This window comes from Rana temporaria, chromosome 2 (genome assembly GCF_905171775.1).
Source record: "Rana temporaria chromosome 2, aRanTem1.1, whole genome shotgun sequence".
In the NCBI taxonomy this organism is placed as follows: Eukaryota; Metazoa; Chordata; class Amphibia; order Anura; family Ranidae; genus Rana; species Rana temporaria.
In genome coordinates, this window is record NC_053490.1 from 212,727,506 (window position 1) to 212,749,184 (window position 21,679).

General features: G+C 42.6%; 1 protein-coding gene across 2 annotated transcripts in view; it reads right to left on the reverse strand.

The window, feature by feature from the left end:
• Positions 1-21,679, reverse strand: part of RASA3 (RAS p21 protein activator 3) — a 335,356-nt gene that overhangs the window by 184,700 nt on the left and 128,977 nt on the right. For both annotated transcript variants that reach the window (XM_040336372.1, XM_040336371.1), the window contains exon 3: positions 12,911-13,014. In XM_040336372.1, coding sequence (XP_040192306.1) covers positions 12,911-13,014 — 104 coding nt within the window. The remainder of the gene's footprint in view (positions 1-12,910; positions 13,015-21,679) is intronic.

The window sequence follows — 21,679 nt, forward strand, 5'->3', positions numbered from 1 at the left end:
GCAACGTAGAGGGCGTCCTGACTCTCCTGTAGTCCAAGGGAGGGGCGAGCACGACACTCCACACCAGGGAGAAAGCCTTGCATTACTGTATGCGGTTGGCAAGGGCAGTACATGGGAATGCCTTTGTAAACAAGGCATTCCCCTATTCTGCCTAGTGACACTGTCACTGATGATAGTTCCCTGTGTCACGTGTAGCCACGCCCCTTAACAGTAAGAATCACTCCCTAGGGAACACTTAACCCCTGAAGTGCCACCTAGTGGTTAACCCCTTCACTACCAGTGTAATTTTTGTGTATTTTTATAGCACTGATCGCTGTAAAAATTACAATGGTCTCAAAATGGTGTCAAAAGTGTCCGATGTGTCCGCCATAATGTCACAGTCATGATAAAAATCGCTGATCGCCGCCATAACTAATAAAAATTTTTAAAATTGGCACTCTTTTTTTGTTTATAGCGCAAAAAATAAAAATCGCAGAGGTGATCAAATACCACCAAAAGAAAGCTCTATTTGTGGGAAAAACGGGACATCAATTTTTTTTTGGAGCCACGTCGCACGACCGCGCAATTGTCAGTTAAAGCGACGCAGTGCCGAATCACAAAAAGTGGCCCGGTCATTGACCACCAAAATGGTCCGGGGCTGAAGCGGTTAAGGGGGTGTGGCAGGTGGCGTGTCCTATGCCTACATACGTTTGTTATTAGGTGTCCCTCATTCCCATCTCAAAATGTTGGGAGGTATGCATAATGTGTCAGAGAAACATGGGCACTGGTAATAAATAACTGACCTGTCTGCCTTCACGGTATGTGTTGGAATGGAAGGATTACCAAGAGAAACCTGAACTAACTTGTACATTCCTCTGTGCAGCCTCGGCTCTCCTTACTTCCGCCACTCAAAATGCAGCAGGCAGAACTAAAAAAAGCTCTGTCCTAAATTAAAATTACACCTATTTATTTTGGGTTCCCATTAATATAGCATTAGACATGGTCGGTAAAGGCAAAGCTAAAACATAAATGCACATGATGTACTGGTTTCTTTATCATACAAAAGGTAATAAATACACTTAAAGCTGGATCCTACGAAGAGATAATGTAGCTCAGTAAATTATACCATACTCTGCATTTTGCAAGTAGTATCAAACCCAAAAGCAAACATTTATTATTTTGCAGCCTATTGATTCTTAGATGTGGTGGCTGTATTAGTTTTCTTTTTTAGGCTTTCATTCTTCTATCTTTATCTGGTAAACCAGTCAGCAAGTATGTTGTTTTTCAAAAGCACACACTCTCTAGCAGAATGTATCGGTTTACATGGATAAGACAAACCATTTAACACTGGCTAGGGGTGATTAACATGATCAGCTTTTATTTCTTCATGCACCACGTATTCATGTTGTAACTGATAATAAAGTGTGGGCTAGAGTTTGGCTTCAATTTAAATCTGCTTATACATTTTAACACTACCCTTTTCCCCCATCCCCAGACGGATCATGCTGTTTGTCTGCTGTGCCTCCTGTTCTCATTCATACAGAGTTGTGTCTCACTAATACAGAAGGTTCTACTGGCTAGATCACCAGATGAAAACAGATTAGAAAGAGACGAAGAAAAGAAAACTGATGCAGCCACCACATTTAATGATTGGTAAGCTGCAATATAATATGTTTTTGGTTTAACACTGCTTCAAATTCAAGCAATGCAAGTATTTATATTTGACCAATTTATTTGGGGTAGGACTATTAAAGATATGATGCCAGTTGATAATTCAATCTTTCATCAATCACCCAAATTTGGGATATCACATGACTGGTTCTATAATTGTTCTACAAGTCACAAGAACACCCAGGAGCAGTAACTCCTGTAACTAAAAAAAAAACAGACTGAATAAGGTCTGATAAAGCAGCTGATTTAACAATAGGTTTAAAATCATATATGCAGCAAGATTACCTTTAAAATGGAATGCAATTCATTTTCCATCATTGAAGACCAAATTGGCTAAACTTCATTTATTGTAGTGCTAAGGAAAACTAGACAAGGTGGAAATATGGAAGTAGTTGCTAATGCTGCCCAACCAAATATAACCACCTAAAGGCCATTTTCACACTGGGGCGGGAGGTGCAGAGGCGGTAAAGCGGCGCTTTACCGTCGGAATTGCGGCTGTATTCGGCTGCTAGCGGTGCGGTTTTACCCCCACTAGCGGCCAAAAAAGGGTTAATACTGCCCGCAATGCACCTCTGCAAAGGCGCATTGCCGGCGGTATAGCTGCGGTTTCCCATTGCTTTCAACGGGAAGGAGCGGTGGAGGAGCGGTAAACACACCGCTCCTTCACCGCTCCAAAGATGCTGCTAGAAGGACTTTTGGAGCTTTCCTGCTAGCGCACCGCTTCAGTGTGAAAGCCCTCGGGCTTTCACACTGGAGAAACAGCGGCCGCTGTTTCAGGTCGGTTTTCAGTCGCTATGTTTAGCGCAATAGCGCCTGCAAACCGCCCCAGTGTGAAAGGGGTCAAAGGACTATCTCAGTACTGATACAATGACACTGTAGTATAGTAAAAAAAATATTGTTTAATACAGGGATCGACAAATCCCGGGCGCCAGGTCGCCATGGCGACTAGAAATAGTGTCCTGGCGACTTGGCTTGGAAGGTGAGCTGGTTCCATCTGGTGGTGAGCCGTTGGTATTACAAGTTATTACCACCAGATGTGAGCTGGCGCCATCTGGTGGTGGCCGTTGGTATTACAAGTTAAGCATTACAAGTTAAACAGCAATTCTAATGTCATTTTTCACTATTTTCACTGCCATCTTCTTCCCTCTAATTAGAACCCCCAAACATTATATATATTTTTTATCCTAACACCCTAGAGAATAAAATGGCGATCGTTGCAATACTTTCTGTCACGCCGTATTTGCGCAGTGGTCTTACAAGCGCACTTTTTTGGGAAAAAATTACACTTTTTTTAATTAAAAAATAAGACAACAGTAAAGTTATCCCCATTTTTTTAATATTATGAAAGATAATGTTACGCCGAGTAAATTGATACCCAACATGTCACGCTTCAAAATTGCATTTGAACACCGTTTACATATGCGGGCGCTGCTCACGTATGTGTTCGCTTCTGCGCGCAAGCTCGTCAGGACGGGGTGCGTTTTCTGGCTCCTAACTTTTTTAGCTGGCTCCTAGATTCCGAACAAATTTGTCAACCCCTGGTTTAATACATATAAAACATACACAAGTATTAAAAAACAACATTACACAACAAAAAACAACAATACACAACAAAAAACAACAACTACTAACGGGTGACCCGGTGAAGTTTCTGTTGGAGTGGAGTATGAAATGTTTTTTGTTTATTGTTGTGCTAAAATAGTTTTTAACTTTTATTTTAGGTTTGTTGGCTACAGTGTTAATTTTGGCAGCAAATTTTGATTTTGTTTTAGTCTTTAGACTAAAATGGCATTTTAGTTTTTGTTCCATTTTAAGTCTTCTGCAACTGTTTTCGTTTTAGTCGTATTTAGTCGACTAAATCTCCAGGACATTTTAGTTGCCTAAAGACTTTAGTCGACTAAAACTAAAATCAAATGGGTGTAGTTAAATTGTAATGCATTATTTAAGCATTTCCCTACAAATTCCAAACTCATTATATACTGCTGGAGTGAAAAATCGAATATGTTATTACTTATGTAATTGAGGTATGAACATGCACTACAGACCAGGGTTAATTTTGACATCAAATTTCAATTTAGTTTTATGCCGCGTACACACGACCGTTTTTCATGACAAGAAAAATAAAAAAAATGTAATTGGTCGTGAAAAATGGTCGTGTGTATGATCCAGAGCATTTTTCTCGACAAGAAAAATGCCAGATTTTTTTTTTAGAACCTGCTCTATTTTTTCTCGTCGTTCTTTTTCACGTCATGAAAAAACGATCGTGTGTAAGCTTTAACGAGCGGGGAAAAAACGTGCATGCTCAGAAGAAGTTATGAGACGGGAAAATTAGCAAAAGCCGCCCAAAGGGTGGCGTCATTCGAATGGAATTTCCCCTTTATAGTGCCGTCGTACGTGTTGTACGTCACCGCGCTTTGCTCAAGCATTTTTTTTTTTGAGCAATGCAAGGCAGGCTTGGGAGGAATCACGACAAATCACGTCAATAAAAACGTAGTTTTTTTTTTCATGACATGAATAACGGTCGTGTGTACGCTGCATAAGTCTTATGCCCCGTACACACGATCAGGCTTTTGCCCGACCAAACTGAATTCCATTGGAGGAAAAGAGAACGGGCCAGATTCACGTAGATGGGCGTATTTTTGGGCGGGCGTAACGTATTTGATTTACGTTACGCCGCCGCAAGTTTTTCAGGCAAGTGCTTTATTTACAAAGCACTTGCCTGTAAAGTTGCGGCGGCGTAGCGTAAATCACCCGGCGGAATTCAAATTCGGCGGGTAGGGGGCGTGTTTCATTTAAATGAAGCGCGTCCCTGCGCCGAACGAACTGCGCATGCGCCGTCCCTAAAAAATCCCGGCATGCATTGCTCTAAATGACGTCGCAAGGACGTCATTGGTTTTGACGTGGACGTAAATGGCGTCCAGCCTCATTTTACGGACAACTTACGCAAACAACGTAAAATGTCAAAATTTTGACGCGGGAACGATGGCCATACTTAACATAGGATACGCCACCTAGGGGGCAGCTTTATCTTTACGCCGGCATAGCTCTTGCGGAAACAGCGTATCTTTACTGCGACGGGCAAGCGTACGTTCGTGAATCGGCGTATCTACTAATTTGGAGGCGCCACCTAGCGGCCAGCGGAAATATTGCACCCTAAGATACGACGGCGCAGGCCATCGTATCTTAGGTAGGTTTAAGTGTATCTCAGTTTGAGCATACACTTAATCATGCGACGGGCTTAGATTGCGAGTTACGTCGGTGTATCTACTGATACGCCGGCGTAACTCTTTGTGAATCTGGCCCAACATGTTCTCTATGTAAACTCCAAAGGTATTCCTCAGTATATCCGATGGAAAAACTCCAATGGGCATACACATGGTCAGAATTTCTGATGGAAAAAGTCAGTTGGACTTTTTCCATCGGAAATTTCAATCGTGTGTACGAGGCTTTAGTCTTTTGACTAAAATGCAATTTTAGTTTTAGTCGTCTTTTAGTCATCTTAATTGTTTTAGTTTTAGTCGTATTTTAGTCGACTAAAATGGTATTGAGTTAGTAAACTAAAATGTTTTAGTCGACAAAATTAACACTGGTTGGCTAATGACTCACCAAGTATGGTCCTACTAACTGACCACTGCTGGCAGTGGATATGAATGTTCTGTGTTCAGCCTTTGCATGTACCAGTTTTTAGTTATTTATCATCTTTTTTTTATTTTGCAGAAGAGTACAAGGAACAATGGTACAGATATACATGACAACCAAACAGACTTGAGTATTGATGTGGTTGAAATAACTTACTGCCCATGGAACTTGCCATATTGTAAAAAGGCTTATATAAAAAAGGAATGAGAATTCATTAACAAAAATGTGGGTCTCTACATAGACATTCGCTGCATTCCTAGATGAAACCAACAAAATTAAAAACAATTTTCATTACTCTTTTATTGTTGTCTCTAAAATGGTCTAGTGGTGTAAAATGACATCAAAAATGGATGTGCTGTTCCGTAAATTACTTTTATCCAAAAGCTCTTTAAAGAGAAGATAAACCAGGATTAAAGCAGATTGCATTTTCCATGTAAATGCCATTATACAGAGCAAAGCTTTCTTTCTGAGATTTTGAAGGCTGTAAATACCCATAATCCACAAAACAAGCAGTAAAATAGGAAATTGTGGGAGAAGAGCACAATAAAGCACTTGGTACTTTCCGTACATGTTCATTTCAACTCAAAATTAAAGCAGCTCAGAGCCAATGTACTTGTCAAACCTTAAAGAAAAACTACGGGAAAGAAATACATGGGTTGCAAATGACATTCTCTTGTTATGAAGTTGCCTGGCTGTCTGTCACGCTGTCTGTAGCTTTAGTACTTTCTGAGTCCAATGTAACAATAAAGTATAAAATAAAATATGTAACACAAATATAAATCTATATATATAATATATATGGTCAATATAGGGGACTGGTGCTGTATTGGTGCAGGTAAGTACTGCAGCTGAAGCTGCCCATTTATATTTAATAGCTACTGGTGGTTGGATTATTTTGCTCAAACCAGATTTAGACAATAAACATTTATTGCCTGCCTACTGGGCACTTTTACCCCTTTCCTGCCCAGGCCTATTTCCAGCTTTCAGCCCTGTCACACTTTGAATGACAATTGCGTGGTCATGCTACACTGTACCCATATGAAATTGTTAGCATTTTTTCTCAATAGAGCTTTCTTTTGGTAGTATTTAACCACTTCCCTACCGCCTCATTGTGAAATGACGGCGGCAGGAACCCCTCCTTGATCCGGGTGGATGTCATATGACGTCCTGCGTTCCCGGCGATCTAGGGCGCGCGCCCGCCCGCGGCGACGCTCGTGACCCGGCGCGGGTGCCCGGCAGCCGCGATTGCCGCCGGGTGCCCGCGATTGTCGGTAATCACGGCAGGAGTGTGGATCTGTGTGTGTAAACACACAGATCCTCCTCCTGTCAGCAGTGAGGAGACCAATGTGTGTTCCCAGTACAGAGGAACACACATCGGTCTCCTCCCCTTGAGAGTCCCCTCCCCCCTACAGTTATAACACACCTTAGGGACACATTTTAACCCCTTCAACGCCCCCTAGTGGTTAACCCCTTCCCTGCCAGTCACATTTACACAGTAATCAATGCATATTTATAGCATTAATCGCTGTATAAATGTGAATGGTCCCAAAAACGTGTCAAAAGTGTCCGGTGTGTTCGCAATGTCACGGTGACAGTAAAAAAAAATCGCAAATCGCCGCCAATACTAGTAAAAAAATTAATAAAATAAAAATGCCATAAATCTATCACCTATTTTGTAGACGCTATAACTTTTGCGCAAACCAATAAATTTAAAAAAAAAATTGTGATATTTATTAAATAAAAAAGTAAAAAATATTGTGTTTTTTTTTAAATTGTTGCTCTTCTTTTGTTTATAGCGCAAAAAATAAAAACCGCAGAGGTGATCAAATACCACCAAAAGAAAGCTCTATTTGTGGGAACAAAATGATAAAAAAATTGTTTGGGTACAGTGTAGCACGACCGCGCAATTGTCATTCAAAGTACGACAGTGCTGAAAGCTGAAAATTGGCTTGGGCAGGAAGGTGCGTAAGTGCCCGGTATGGAAGCGGTTAAAGGAGTTGTAAAGGAAAAAATAGTTTTTGCTGAAATGACTGTTTACAGGGTATAGAGACATAATAGTTAACTGATTCCTTTTAAAAAACGATTAACAATAGATAAAAATCAATCATATAATGTACCTCTAGTTTCGTTTTTGCATCTAGTTTTGTTTTTGCATGTTATTTCCTGCCGGTGTGCTATACAGAGCCATAGAGCAATGATGGTTTGGAAAATGAAACTAGAATCTCCCAGTACTGTGGTCATCAGGAAACAGACAACCAGGAAGTGTCCAGAACAGAGAAGAATTACAGCAACATCAGAGCAAAAACTAACAATGAGGACATGAAATCAGGACTGCAGTAAAGTAAAGGAAGCTATTTAGCTAAAAAAAAAAATCCTTTAGTGACCCTTTAATCACCACTGATAATTTTGAAAACAAAAAAAAAATCATGGTTTGTTATACAATTTTGCTAACAGGTAATTTTTCTCCCTCAGTGATGTGAGGCTGATGAGGCTGCAATGATGGTCACTGTTAAGCCGACACTGATAGACACTAATAGGCTGCACTGATATGGCTGCACTGATGGGCAATGATAGGAGACACTGAAGAGGAGGCACTGGTGGGCACTGATTGGCAGCACTGGTGGGCACAGATAGGCAGCACTGGTGGGTACTGTTGGGACTGAACTGATAATCAGTGCCCTGATTATCAGTGTAGATGTACCTTTAACACAAGCCGGTTAGCTGTCAACATGAGGAAACGAATGCCGATAACCGTCTTGTGTTTCCATTGTGATCACCTGTCATTGGACACAGCTGATCACGTGGTAAACGCCTGCTGTGATTTGCCCTTTTCCCCCCGATCTGTGAGCAGCTGTGTCATAAAGATGCATAAATCATAAAGCATGCTGCCTGTGCACCACAGGGAGAAGCCCGATCACGGAAGGATGTCCATGGATGCCCTCCTGGCAAAAGTAAGCCCATGCTGCAGCAGTCTTTCGGGAACTGGTTAAATCACTCCACCACATGTGCCAAAGCCAAATAGTGGTATTCTGTGATGTCTTAAAGCGGTGGTTCACCCTCAATACCAACATTCTAGCATTAAATTAAGCATAGTAGCGCGAGCTACAGTATGCCTTTATTTATTTATTTTGCCCCGTACACACTGTTTAATCCTATAGTGAAGATTCAGACTCCCCGCTGGGAATGGGCGTTCCTATCCAGAGGGAAGATGATTGACGGCCGGCTATGGCACGTCACGCTCCCCGAAGATAGCCGGAGTAGGTCTCGGCTCTTCACAACGCTATACGGCGCCTGCGCACAGACTAGGCGCAGGCGCCGTGAAGAGCCAAGTCCTATTTCGGCTATTTCCGGAGAAGCGTGACGCGCCAGAGCCGGCCGTCAATCATCTTCCCTCTGGATAGGAACGCCCATTCCCCGCGGGGAGTGTGAATCTTCACTATAGGATTAAACAGTGAGTACGGGGCAAAAAAAACAAATAAAGGCATACTGTAGCTCGCGCTACTATGCTTAATTTAATGCTAGAAAAAAAAAATTATAGGGTGAACCCCCTCTTTAAAGAGGCTCTGAGAACTGCTTGAGCTCTAGTTAATGCTCTGTGGCCGAAAAACCCACTAAAATTAATACCTACCATCAGGCTGTGATTGAAAGGAGTGTATTTACTACATCTGGCTAATTCTGAATACTGCATTATGTGTGGGGCCCATATAATGGGGTTGATTTAGTAAAGGCAAACAAGCTCTTCAATTTACAAGGGAATTTGTCCTTTGCTTAGTGAACGTGGCAGAAATGCACTTTGCAAATAATACTCAATCAAGTGAAAGGAAAATAAAAATAAACCATTACTTTTGATTGCACGTGATTGGATTGTGCAAGTCAGCAGAGCTTTGACTTATTCACAAAGCTAAAAGAAAATTACCCTGCAAAGTGAAACACCTATTTGTCTTTAGTACATCAACCCAAATTCAGGATGTCAAAATTTGCCAAAAGTCATTTATCTACTGTGCGTGCCTCTAGTAGTTAAAGTGGAAGTAAACCCTCCTATCGTTTTCAGCCAAGGAAGCTGCCATCTTGGCCTCTGTTTCATCTACAACTGCCATGATGGTGCACGTGTGATCAGTTATGAAACCAGCCATTGGATGGCTTGACAGTTTGGTTGAGAACACAAGCAAATGTGACAGCTAGCATTTCAGGTATGCCGGGAATGTTAACTGTTTTTTTTAAACTATCAAATCGATGGGTTTTCTTCCGCTTTAATCTACAAATCACTATATTGATGCCCCCTTTTACCATGTGTTATTGCAACACACAGTAACACAAGGCACTCTGTGCAGTGTGTAGCCGTGCCATTCATTTACAATGGTACCCCAACTCATAGTATAGCAGGTGCCGACAGTCTCACATTGCAGCACACCATAACTAAAAAGGTGCAGGTCTCTCAAATCCTGGAGTAACTTGCCCTTGTCAGTCTGGGGGCGAGTCAACCTCCTTAAAATGAAAATCATTCCCAAATTCATCTACCTCTTCCGCAATTCCCCACAATGGGTGCCTAAGTCCTTCTTTAAAAACTTAACCAAATTTCCTCCTCCTTTCTATGGGGTCCCTCACCGCCCAGATACAGATTGTCTACCTTGATGAGGCCGAGGACGCGGGGTGGCATGGCATTCCCGGACTGTTACAAATACTTCCTGGCCGCACAGCTGGTGACTGCGGCCTGGTGGTTTCCCCCCAGACAGAACAAACTCATCCACTGTGCTGGAGGCTACGGGGGTTTGTTCAATAGAAGCCCTCCACTTTCTAATCTACAGGGGGCCTCATGCCCCTTATTCCCTGACCCCCTCCATGCTTACCACCTTGCGGGCCTGGCGAGCTGGACTAGCTATTAAAAAATGCAAACACTCTGAGATTTCCCCGAATGCCCCGATCTGGCTGAACCCTAGCCTTCCCCATCTTTATAAATTGCTAGACCCCTACACATGAACCAAGTACGGGGTCAAACTCATTTCTCATATTGTATCACAGAATTCTTTATTACCCTTATCTCGTCTCTCCTCCCTCTATAATATACCTGCACATTACCATTTTCGTTACCTTCAACTATCCCATGCATTTGCTGCACAATTCCCACATTCCTCATGTATTATGGCCCAATCGGAGTTGGAGAGGACACTCAGGTTCAACTGTGCCGAGAAACCTACCTCACATTTGTATACACACTTGACCTTTGTGTCTCTCCCACCGCTGGACAAACTTTGGTCTTGCTGGCAGCGTGACATTCCTACACTTGACAATGATGATTGGGAAGATGTTTGGGACTTCCCTTTCAGTTCGCTAGTTTCCATTCGTAACAGACTGGTGCAGTTCAAAATAGTTCATAGGGCATACTTCACCCCACACAGACTTCATAAGATGGACCCTGCACATTCCTCGGAGTGCTGGAGATGTGGAGCATCCCCGGGAGATTGCTCCCATACCTTTTGGCGTTGCCCTGGGGTCCAGCAGTATTGGGGGGAGGTGCTTGACTTGATTAATAGAGTCGCGTTAGTCACACTACCATTGTCAATGGAGGTATGCCTACTAGGTCTCATTGAAACTTTCGTACCGACCATGGCTAAACGTATAATGATTGGCCTGTTACTATTTTACGCCCGGAAAAACATTGCAATGCAGTGGAAAAAACACACTTCCCCTTCGTTCAATGGAAACAGTTGGTAAACGACAGCCTTCCTTTATACAAAGATACTTACGTAAACAGGGGCTGCCCACTAAAGTATGATAAAGTCTGGCGTATATGGTTTTTGCTGAAGCCCACTCTGACACTTTCCAAGAGCATGTTCTAGGCATGAGGTTGTGTACCGTACAATTGATGTACCTTTATCCATCTTACCCGTATCTGCAGAATTGTAATGTAGCACCGTTGTTGTTCATGAGTACTGTAGGAACTCAGGGCCAGATTCACAGAATAGATACGACGGCGTATCTCAAGATACACCGTCGTATCTTTTGTCCTATCTATGCGGCTGATTCATAGAATCAGTTCCGCATAGATAGCCCTAAGATCCGACAGGTGTAATTGAATTACACCGTCGGATCTTAGGATGCAATACTTCGGCCGCCGCTGGGTGGAATTTGCGTCGTTTTCCTGCGTCGGGTATGCTAATGAGCATTTACGGCGATCCACGACGGTTTTCGCGTTTGTTACGTCGTCGCTAGTAATTTTTTCCCGACGCAAAGTTAGTCATGATTTTACATGCCCTAACTTTACACGAGCCATGTTAAAGTATGGCCGTCGTTCCCGCTTCGAATTTCAATATTTTTTTTTGCGTAAGACGTCCGGGAATACGAAACGCCGTAACTCACGTCGCCGTTCAAAAAAATTACGTCACATCGCGCAAAGCACGGCGGGAATTTCAAAACTGAGCATGCGCAGTACGTCCGGCGCAGGAGCGCGCCTAATTTAAATGGTACACGCCCCATTTGAATTGGGCGGGCTTGCGCCGGACGTGTTTACGATACACCGCCGCAAGTTTACAGGTAAGTGCTTTGTGGATCAGGCACTTACACTGAAAACTTGCGGCGGTGTAACGTAAACGGGCTACGTTGCGCCGCCGCAATTGTACCTGAATCTGGCCCTTAAGTTGTATGTGTCTTGTCTGTTTATAAAACTTGCAATAAAAATAATTAAAAAAAAGGTGCAGGTCTGTATTTTTATCCATTGCCATTTGTTGGCAACCTATTCCAAACCAGTGGGCTGCCCTAACACAACACACAAAATGCCACATTATTGGCATGTGGTAATGCACAACAGTAAAGTAGAACTAAATACAAATATTATTTTTTCATTTTGGATAAGGGATGGTTAGAACCTCTGTCAATGTTTTCACCATCTGTGCCCCATTGGTGAGATTTTTCTTCACTTTCTGTCCCATAGCCAATATAGGAAAAGTGTCCCCATTGGAAGATATCTGTTATGCAGAAAACCACATTTTATTTTAATTTTCTTCTAGTACTACAGAAAGGATGACTCTCCCTAATGGAGGCACAAACAGTAATACAAACTGACTTCTAAGCCCTCTCCAACGCTATCCAAAACATAAAAAAGGTTTGTCTTTAGTTATACTTTAAATGGGTTGTAAAGGTTTGTTTTTTATTTTCTAAATAGGTTCCTTTAAGCTAGTGCATTTGTTGGTTCACTTACCTTTTCCTTCAATTTCCCTTCAAAATGTTATTTTTTCTTTGTCTGAATTTCTCACTTCCTGTTCCTCCTCAGTAAGCTGTTCTGGCTGACTAACCCCCATGGATGATGGGGGCAAGCTTACAGAGGAGAAACAGGAAGTTAGAAATTCAGACAAAGAAAAAAAACATTTAGAAGGGAAATCCAAGGAAAAGGTAAGTGAACCAACAATGCACTAGCTTAAAGGAACTAATTTAGAAAATAAAAAAACAAACCTTTACAACCCCTTTAAGGTAAATGCTAATACTAAAACGAATGATGAAAAAATTAGATAAAAATATGCCCTTCTGAAAATGCACTTCATCTTTAAAGAAAAAACAATCTGATCGTTCATTATTTCCTAAACATAGCACGCATTTGTGACCCAAAACAATTTCTTATGACTCATACCCATGATGGAGTCCCTGCGGAAAACATCTCTGTCAAAGATATAGAAGGATAGGTGTCTGAAGTTTCGTGGAATTTCACAATAGAAGTCTTCTCCGTAGAAAGGGCTGCAAGGAAGAATAAAAAAGGCATTAGCAAAATGAATCTTCATGTTTGTTTATATACAGTACAGTATGCAGGTAATCAAAAGACAAACATTTCCATTTTTTACATTTGCCTTTGTAGGATTAAACATGAATACGTAAGAAAAGCAAATGAAGTGAAGACACAAATGCCAATACGTGTCATGTAACATAAGTAGCTGCAAATTTATATTGTACAATATTGATAAGGCATCTTTTAACCACTTAAGGACCAAGACTATTTTGCAGATATGTTGTTTACAAGTTAAAAAACACGTTTTTTTGCTAGAAAATTACTTAGAACCCCAAACATTATACATTTTTTTCTAACACCCTAAAGAATAAAATGGCGGTCATTGCAATACTGTATGTCACACCGTATTTGCGCAGCGGTCTTACAAGCGCACTCTTTTTGAAAAAAAATACACTTTTTTTAATAAAAAATTAAGACAACAGTAATGTTACGCTGAGTAAATTGATACCCAACATGTCACGCTTCAAAATTGCGCCCACTCGTGGAATGACGACAAACCTTTACCCTTAAAAATCCCCTCAGGTGATGTCTACATTTTTTTACAGGTTGCATGTTTTAAGTTACAGAGTAGGTCTAGGGCTAGAATTCCTGCTCTCGCTCTAATGATCGCGGCGATACCTCACTTGTGTGGTTTGAACACCGTTTTCATAAGTGGGCGCTGCTCACGTATGCGTTCGCTGCTGCACGCAAGCTCGACGGGATGGGGCGCTTTAAAATTATTATTAAATTATAATTACATTTTTTATTATTTATTTTACTTTATATTGACACTGTATTTAAAAAAAATACAATTTGGGTTACATGTATTCCTATTACAAGGAATGTAACATCCCTTGTAATAGAAAAAAGCATAATAGGACCTCTTAAATATGAGATCGGGGGTCAAAAAGACCTCCGATCTCATATTTACACTAGAATGCAATAAAAAAATGTCCATTTAAGAGCTATGGGCAGAAGTGACATTTTGACGTTGCTTCCGCCCTGCTATGGTATGGAGGTGGGGGCCATCTTCCCCTCACTCGTCTTCATACCCAGGAAAGAGAAGGACCCGATCGCCTCCGCCGCTACCGACTACTCCGGTAAGTGGCAGAGGGCAGGGGAAAGTGGCAGGAGGGGGCTCTGTCCCGCCGCCGATAATGGTGATCTTGCTGCGAATCCGGTGCAGAGACCACCATTATCGTAAACCGGACCGCTGGCTGAAGAGATGGATACCTGGGTTATGGCAGCTAGCTGCTGCCATAACAGAGATATCCCTCTTCAAAGTGCCGACGTATATAATCATGCGGTGGTCCACAAGTGGTTAAATTCATATATCCAAAAAGTAAAACTCTGATAAATTAGCAGATAAGGAGAAGAGTAATGCAAGAGACACTAAAGAGGAAAACAATATCTTTTTAGCATAACATGTTAAAGGGGTTGTAAAGGAATTTTTTTTTTCCCTGTGTCTGCGGGGCACACGCCCCTAGTGGCCGCTTCGAGAGCCCGACGTATAGCTACGGGCTCTCGTGCAGGGGAGCCGACCTGCCGCCGTATAACGGCGGCGGCTGGTCGGCAGCAGTTAATAGAGAGTCTGTGGGGAACAGTCCTGCAGAGGAGGTGAGTATTGTAGCAAAAGCTGCATTTTTATTGTTAAACATATATGAATAATACGTACATTAAATTATTAAAGTGGTTAGAAAGATTGAAGGTTTTTACTTTTGATACATTTCTTAATGTGAAGCTCAAATAGCATCTTAGGCTGGGTTCACACCATTGGCGCATGCGGCTCCCAGCAGGGGTCTCGTGTGACCTGATTCATAATTTCAGCCCGAATTCGGAACTGAAACATGCCAAAAGACACACGGGGTACCTGTGCAAATTCGCACCAGAGCCGCAGCAGAGATATGTGAATCGGCTCCATAGAGAGCCAGTAAAAATCTCCTGCTATTGCGAACTCTGCATCCAATTCGCAATGGTGTGAACCCAGCCTAAAAGAGCACGGCCCGGATTCACGTAGCACTTACGCCGACGTATCTCGAGATACGCCGCGTAAGTGCACAGATGCGCCGTCGTATCTATGCGCCTGACTTTGAAAGCAAGATACGCCTGAAATTAGGCTTCATCCGACCGACGTAAGTTTCCTACGCCGTAGGCATTGAGCCGTCGTATCTTAAAGCGGGAGTTCACCCGAAATTTTTTTTTTAACATTAGATTCATGCTCATTTTGTCAAGGGGAATCAGGTAGTTTTTTTTAAAATGAAGCAGTACTTACCGTTTTAGAGAGCGATCTTCTCCGCCGCTTCCGGGTATGGGCTGTGGGACTGGGCGTTCCTATTTGATTGACAGTCTTCCGACAGTCGCATACATCGCGTCACGAGTAGCCGAAAAAAGCCGAACGTCGGTGCGGCTCTATACGGCGCCTGCGCACCGACGTTCGGGTACTATCGGACAATCGTGACGCAATAGATGCGACCGTCGGAAGCCTGTCGGAAGACTGTCAATCAAATAGGAACGCCCAGTCCCGCAGCCCATACCCGGAAGTGGCGGAGAAGATCGCTCTCTAAAACGGTAAGTACTGCTTAGATTTTAAAAAACTACCCGATTCCCCTTGACAAAATGAGCATCAATCTGAGGTTAAAAATTAACATTTCCGGGTGAACCTCCACTTTGATGAGTATATTCGACGTGATTCTGAGCATGCGCACTGGGATACGTCCACGGGACGGCGCATGCGCCGTTCGTTCGGCCCATCATTTGCATGGGGTCACGCTTCATTTAAATGGATACCGCCTACTTCCATCTACTTTGAATTAGGCCGGCTTACGCCTACGATTTTACGTTACGCCGGCGCAACGTTGGGAGCAAGTGCTTTGTGAATACTGTGCTTGCCTCTCTGTGTTACGTTGGCGTAGCGCATATGAGATGGGCTACGCCGGCAGAAATATGCGCCGATGTTTGTGAATCCGGGCCCACATAGATATATAACAACCAAAGCCTAGTCAAACCCATCCAGCAACCAAATAAACCTGAACCCAAGAACACTGCACTGAAATTTCCAACTGACCCTACACTTAGCTGTCAGCTTGTATGTTACCCTGTAGTGTTTACTGAGCACATTCTTACACAGAGAGTGTTTGCTAGGCCTCATTCTACTCACACACAGCTATACCAAACCACTTCCTTACAATGTCAAGTCCTGTGTATAAACCATACAACACTCAAGTGACTAACAGATACAAAAGCAGCTAATGATAGAAATGTTCAGTCACACTGATCAAGCCTTCATTTAGTGACCAAGTCCCAATAGGGCTTGCTTTTAGAGGTCATACAGGCTCAGTGCTGCTTGTTTTCCCCCACACACATATGTTCCCATGCGATGTTTTCTTTCTCTCCAACCCCTAACAGTAAATGAGACAGGATTTCCTGTTTTCCTAGTTTAAATTAATTTACATAGGCACAGAGACACATACAGCGTGAAAGAGATATATACGATTATGCTTCCGGAACCTTTGTTAGTCATTAGAGAAGCAACAGCTGTATGAGGTCACCGCTCATCATGCAGAGATGTACAGCTCTTGTGTGCTGTATGGGCCTCTTCGCCCATGTGAATGAGCCCTAATGCAGCCCTGATGTGGTTAGTATGTTGGTTAAGGGCCCGTTCACACTTACACCCCTTTCACACTGAGGCAGTTTTCAGGCGTTTTAGCGCTAGAAATAGCGCCTAAAAACTGCCTCCCATGCAGCCCGAATGTGAAAGCCCGAGTGCTTTCACATTGGGGCAGGGCGCTTGCGGGGCATTCGAAAAAGTCCTGCAAGCAGCATTTTTGGGGCGGTTTGGGTGCCGTGTATACGCCACTCCCAAAACGCCCCTGCCCACTGAAATGAACGGGCAGCTTTTCCGAAGTGCATGAAAAGCACTTCGGAATCAACACAATACGGGCACTTTTAACTCCTTCGACCACTAGCAGGGGTTAAAAGCGCCTCGCTAGCGTCCAAAAAGCGCCGCTTTAGACATAACACACGGACGGCCCCAGTGTAAAAAGGGTATCATGCTTGGAAATTGCAGTGTGAATGGTAACACACACACATGTAGCTGTAAATTGGCCCTTTAATTTTTCCCTTTAAAAAATCACTTAAAGTTTTAACTTTTAAACTGATTTATTTTTGTTGACTGTCTGTTGAATAGAGGGGAATCTTTCTAATGGAGCTTCTTGTTTCTGTGACAAATGTCTAAGAGGGAATTTCCTGAACCTTGAAACATATCCTCTCACTTCCTGTTGCGTCTACAGGGCAGGAAGTGAAGGGAAATCTCCCTAATGAGACACAGAAAGTGAAAAAAACCCTGACAGCAGTTTTAACCTTCCTCTATGCAATTCAAAAAAAAAAAAAAAGTTTTGGCTTTATGTTAAGTGCAGTGCATAAATTATGGAGCAATTTTATGAAAAGATTAGGATTTCTATCTGAATGCATTTCCTACAGTAAGGTAAAAAATGTCATAGTAGTTGAATCGCTCCCGCACATCCTTATATACTTACCTCAGTCATATCTTGATCCAGCATTGTGCCTGACTGAATCTGCGCCCTTCTCACAGGACACAGAAGCAGCAGCGGGAACCCTTGGCTCCTGTTGCTGTCTATGAAAACCTGTGAGGAAGGGATGGAGGCAGGGCCAGGCCGCGCTGTGTCTGTCTATTGATGCACACAGCAGGGCTCGGGAGAAAGCCTACACGTGTGCCTCCAAAGCAAGCTACTTGCTATGGTGGCACACGCAGAAAGGAATGCAACTAAGAGCGGCTGCGGGGGATGCCAGGGAGGGGAGGAGGTTTAGGGCCTCTCTGTGCAAAAACATTGCTCAGAGCAGGTAAGTATAACATGTTTAGTATTTTAGAAAAAAATTAATTAAGCCTTTAAATTAATATTTTAATTATGTGTAGCGGGGTCATACTATCATGGACTATTGATAGTGATGTAGACAGAATCCCCACCCGAGTTCCCGTTACATTTGTACATACGTGTTTATATTTCTTAAAAATAAGGAATGTATTGTGGGATTAGAGGTACCGTGAGAAACGGACTCCATTGACATTTAGTAGGAACAGACTACACTTCCCACAATGCCTTGCCTTCTTGGAGCACATGACACCTCCGCACAGCCTTATGGGGGAGGTTACTTAAAGGCAGGGAGGAGTTGAGTTCGCGCTCTTGGGATCGGCGCCTTCTCCTCTGCAGAGCAGAGGAGAGCATCACAGCCAAGCAGTTAGGCTTGATGCCTGAGAGGAGATCCATCTGGAGGGCAGCCATCGGTAGAAAGACAAGACCAAGTGCCTCTAGCTCGTCCCTTTTTGGAGACCGGAGAAGCTCGCCAGCTGACGATCGCAGCAGTGGAGAGCCGGATAACGGAGACCCTGTGTGTGGAGCGGTGACTGATTGGCGCGTCTTTCGTGAAGTACTCAGGCGGACTGGGCCTGTTCGGGTGAGAGGGCACATGCCCAAGTTTCAATACTACCCCAGCTTATAAACTATTAGTACAAAGGGGGTTTGCCACATGGGGCCCTGGGGACCTCTGAGCACTTTAATAAATATATATATATATATATATATATATATATATATATATATATATATATATATAAATAAATAAAAAGAAAAAAAGAAAGATATATATAATTTTTTTTTTTTTTTATAAAAAAAAAAAGAGGGTTGCCTGGGGACCTCTGGGCCCTTTAATAATAATAAATAATAATAATAATAATTAAAAATAAAATAAAAATATATTAAAAAAATATATATTTTTTATAAAAAAATAAAATAAAAAAAAAGGGGGGTTCCCATCCGGAGCCCTGGGGGCCTCTGGGCCCCTGGGAACCTCCGGACCTCTAAAAAAAAAAATTGGCCTTTAATAAAAAAAACATAAAAAAAAAAAATTGTATAAAAAATAAATTAAAAAAAGGGGGGTTGCCATCCGGGCCCCTGGGGACCTCCGGACCCCTAAAAAAATAAAAAATAAATAATAATATATATATTTTTCTTAAAGGGGGTTGCCATCCGGCCCCTTACAGGTGTACTGCCTGTACCCCCCTGATGGCGGCCTTGCACAGCGGAGTCCGTTTACACCCGTCCACCCATAAAGCATCGTGTCTGCTCTGAAGAAACTGAGCAGACACTTTGTCTGCTCTGATCAGCAGGGAATCTGTGAGCTGCTCCCCTGCTAATCATAAAGGAGTCTGCCCCATCTAAAAGGGGCATAAGTTAGTGGTCAGGTAACAGGCTACGTCTGGAGTCTTCTTTTTTTTTGGACTGCAGTAAGTGAGGGCCCTTCTTCAGGTGCCTATGCATAATCCATTGTTACAGACGTTTGCCATTGGCTGGGTCCTCACAGAATCCTAAAGATCAAAGGGGTCCACACAGAGTCATGAAGACGTGTATCTTTGGCACAACATCTAGACGCAAGGGACAGCACCAAGATTGGTCAGTGGACCTGAACTTTTTTTTGGCAGATCACCAGTATCTACTACTGGAAGAGGCATGGTACAGGGTCATGTGATGCTGGACTTAAAGCGGAGTTCCACCCTAAAAATGAACTTTCTATTAACAGTTTGCCTTTAATTAAAAAAAAAAAAAAAAATGTTTTACTCACTTCTATTTGGCTGTTACTAGGCAGTATTCGTAATCTGGTTCTAGGTGGTTCAACTTCCTGTCCTAAGACCCCATTGCCTCCTGGGAAATGATGACACTAATTTCCCAGGAGTCTCTGGGCATTACTGTGCCTAAAAATCGCCCAGCATGCACCTTTCCCAGGAAGAAAAAGTAACTGGGCTTCACATGCCCACACATATGATGGATACGGCCACAACATGAGCAGGAAGATATAAGGCAAGTGTTTGCAATGATTTCTGGAACAATTGGGGAGCTATTAATATGTTTTAGGGACTATTTAATGTGATTCATTTTAGCTTGCAAAAAAAATTAAAAATTATGCCCAGAACCCCGCTTTAAGTAAGTAAAAATGACAACGGGTGGGATTGCTCAGGGGCTTTAAAGGAGAACTCCAAGAAAACAACTCTATACACAGTTGAACTGTTTTATCTCACCAAGGAAAGTTATTTGGGGACAGATGGTGACTGATGTTATGACCAACAGATTAACTTCCCTTTTATATTGAATGGCGTCCCTGTTGGAAAAGCCAGCAAAGTTGTATTCACTTACTGTCAAACTAATAATGATACCTAATGAAATCAGAAAAGCACATTGCTCCTATGAAAATATATGCACTCTGAAAAAAGATAAATTATTATCTGTAGTCTCCTACAACTGTTACTATCATCCAAAAAAATCAAGACTGTTGTATCAACCAAATGTTATATAAAATAAATAAGATCTCATTCAACAAAATTCGAAGGCACATATTAAACTTACGTTGCAAGAAATGATATTGTATACTTCCACAATAATACAATTGTTGCATTCTAATGTTTCCTTTTCCGCATCTTCGGAACCTCTGCAATTTTGCCATGCAAGATAAGCCAGTTTACATCATGCACAACTCATTGTAGTGAGACTTGTAGTAGAGTGCAGACCAAACATATATTAGCTTGTCTAGCAATGTTTGCTGAAACACTTCCATAAATAGGTGCCAAAACATATCATGTCATGTACATACTGTACAGATCAAAGGTTAGTTCTCCACCACTTTAGGCCTTCCGTCTAGTATTTACTGAACAAATAAAAGCTTCTACTGTTGGCTAGCATTGTATACTAGAACTGCCAGGAGCAGAAGCAAATCCAAATGCACCTCCAATGCACCAATGTGTTCGACGAAAATGCTTAATTGGTGTCAGTGGGAGGAATCCTGAATGATTGTTGGTGTCAGTAAGAGGACTAGTGCCCTATTGTCGTGTCAGTGGCAGGAACTATGGGCCAGATCCACAAAAGGGATACGCAGGCGTATCTACTGATACGCCGTCGTATCCCTGTTTCTATCTATGCGGCTGATTCATAGAATCAGTTACGCATAGATATTCCTAAGATCCGGCAGGTGTAATACTTTTACACTGTCGGATCTTAGGATGCAGTACCTCGGCCGCCGCTGGGGGCATTTCTCGTCGAAATTCCGTGTCGGGTATGCAAATTAGCACTTACGGAGATCCACGAAGCTTTTTCCCTTCGTTTTTTTTCCGTAAGTGTTAGTTTGCCGTCGCAAAATTAGGGCTGCTTTTACAAAGTGTAAACTTGGTACACCATGTAAAAGTAGACCCTTCTTTCCCGCGTCGCTGTCAAAATTTTTTTTTTTTCCCGCCGCAACTCTTTTTTTTTCTTTTACACCCGTCGCGATTCTCAAAACTCGGCGCAACGTAACTTCGCGCAAAGCACGTCGGGAAAATCGCGTCGGGAGCATGCGCAGTACGTCTGGCGCGGGAGCGCGCCTAATTTAAATGGGACTCGCCCCATTAGATTGGGCGCGCCTTGCGCCGGACAGATTTAAGTTACACAGCTGCAAATTTCTAGGTAAGTGCTTTGTGGATCGGGCACTAACTTGGACAATTTGCGGCAGTGTAACTTAAATGGGAAAAGTTAAGTTACGCCCGCTATTTGTGGATCTGGCCCTATACCCCACTGTTGCTGACAGTGGGAGGAATAA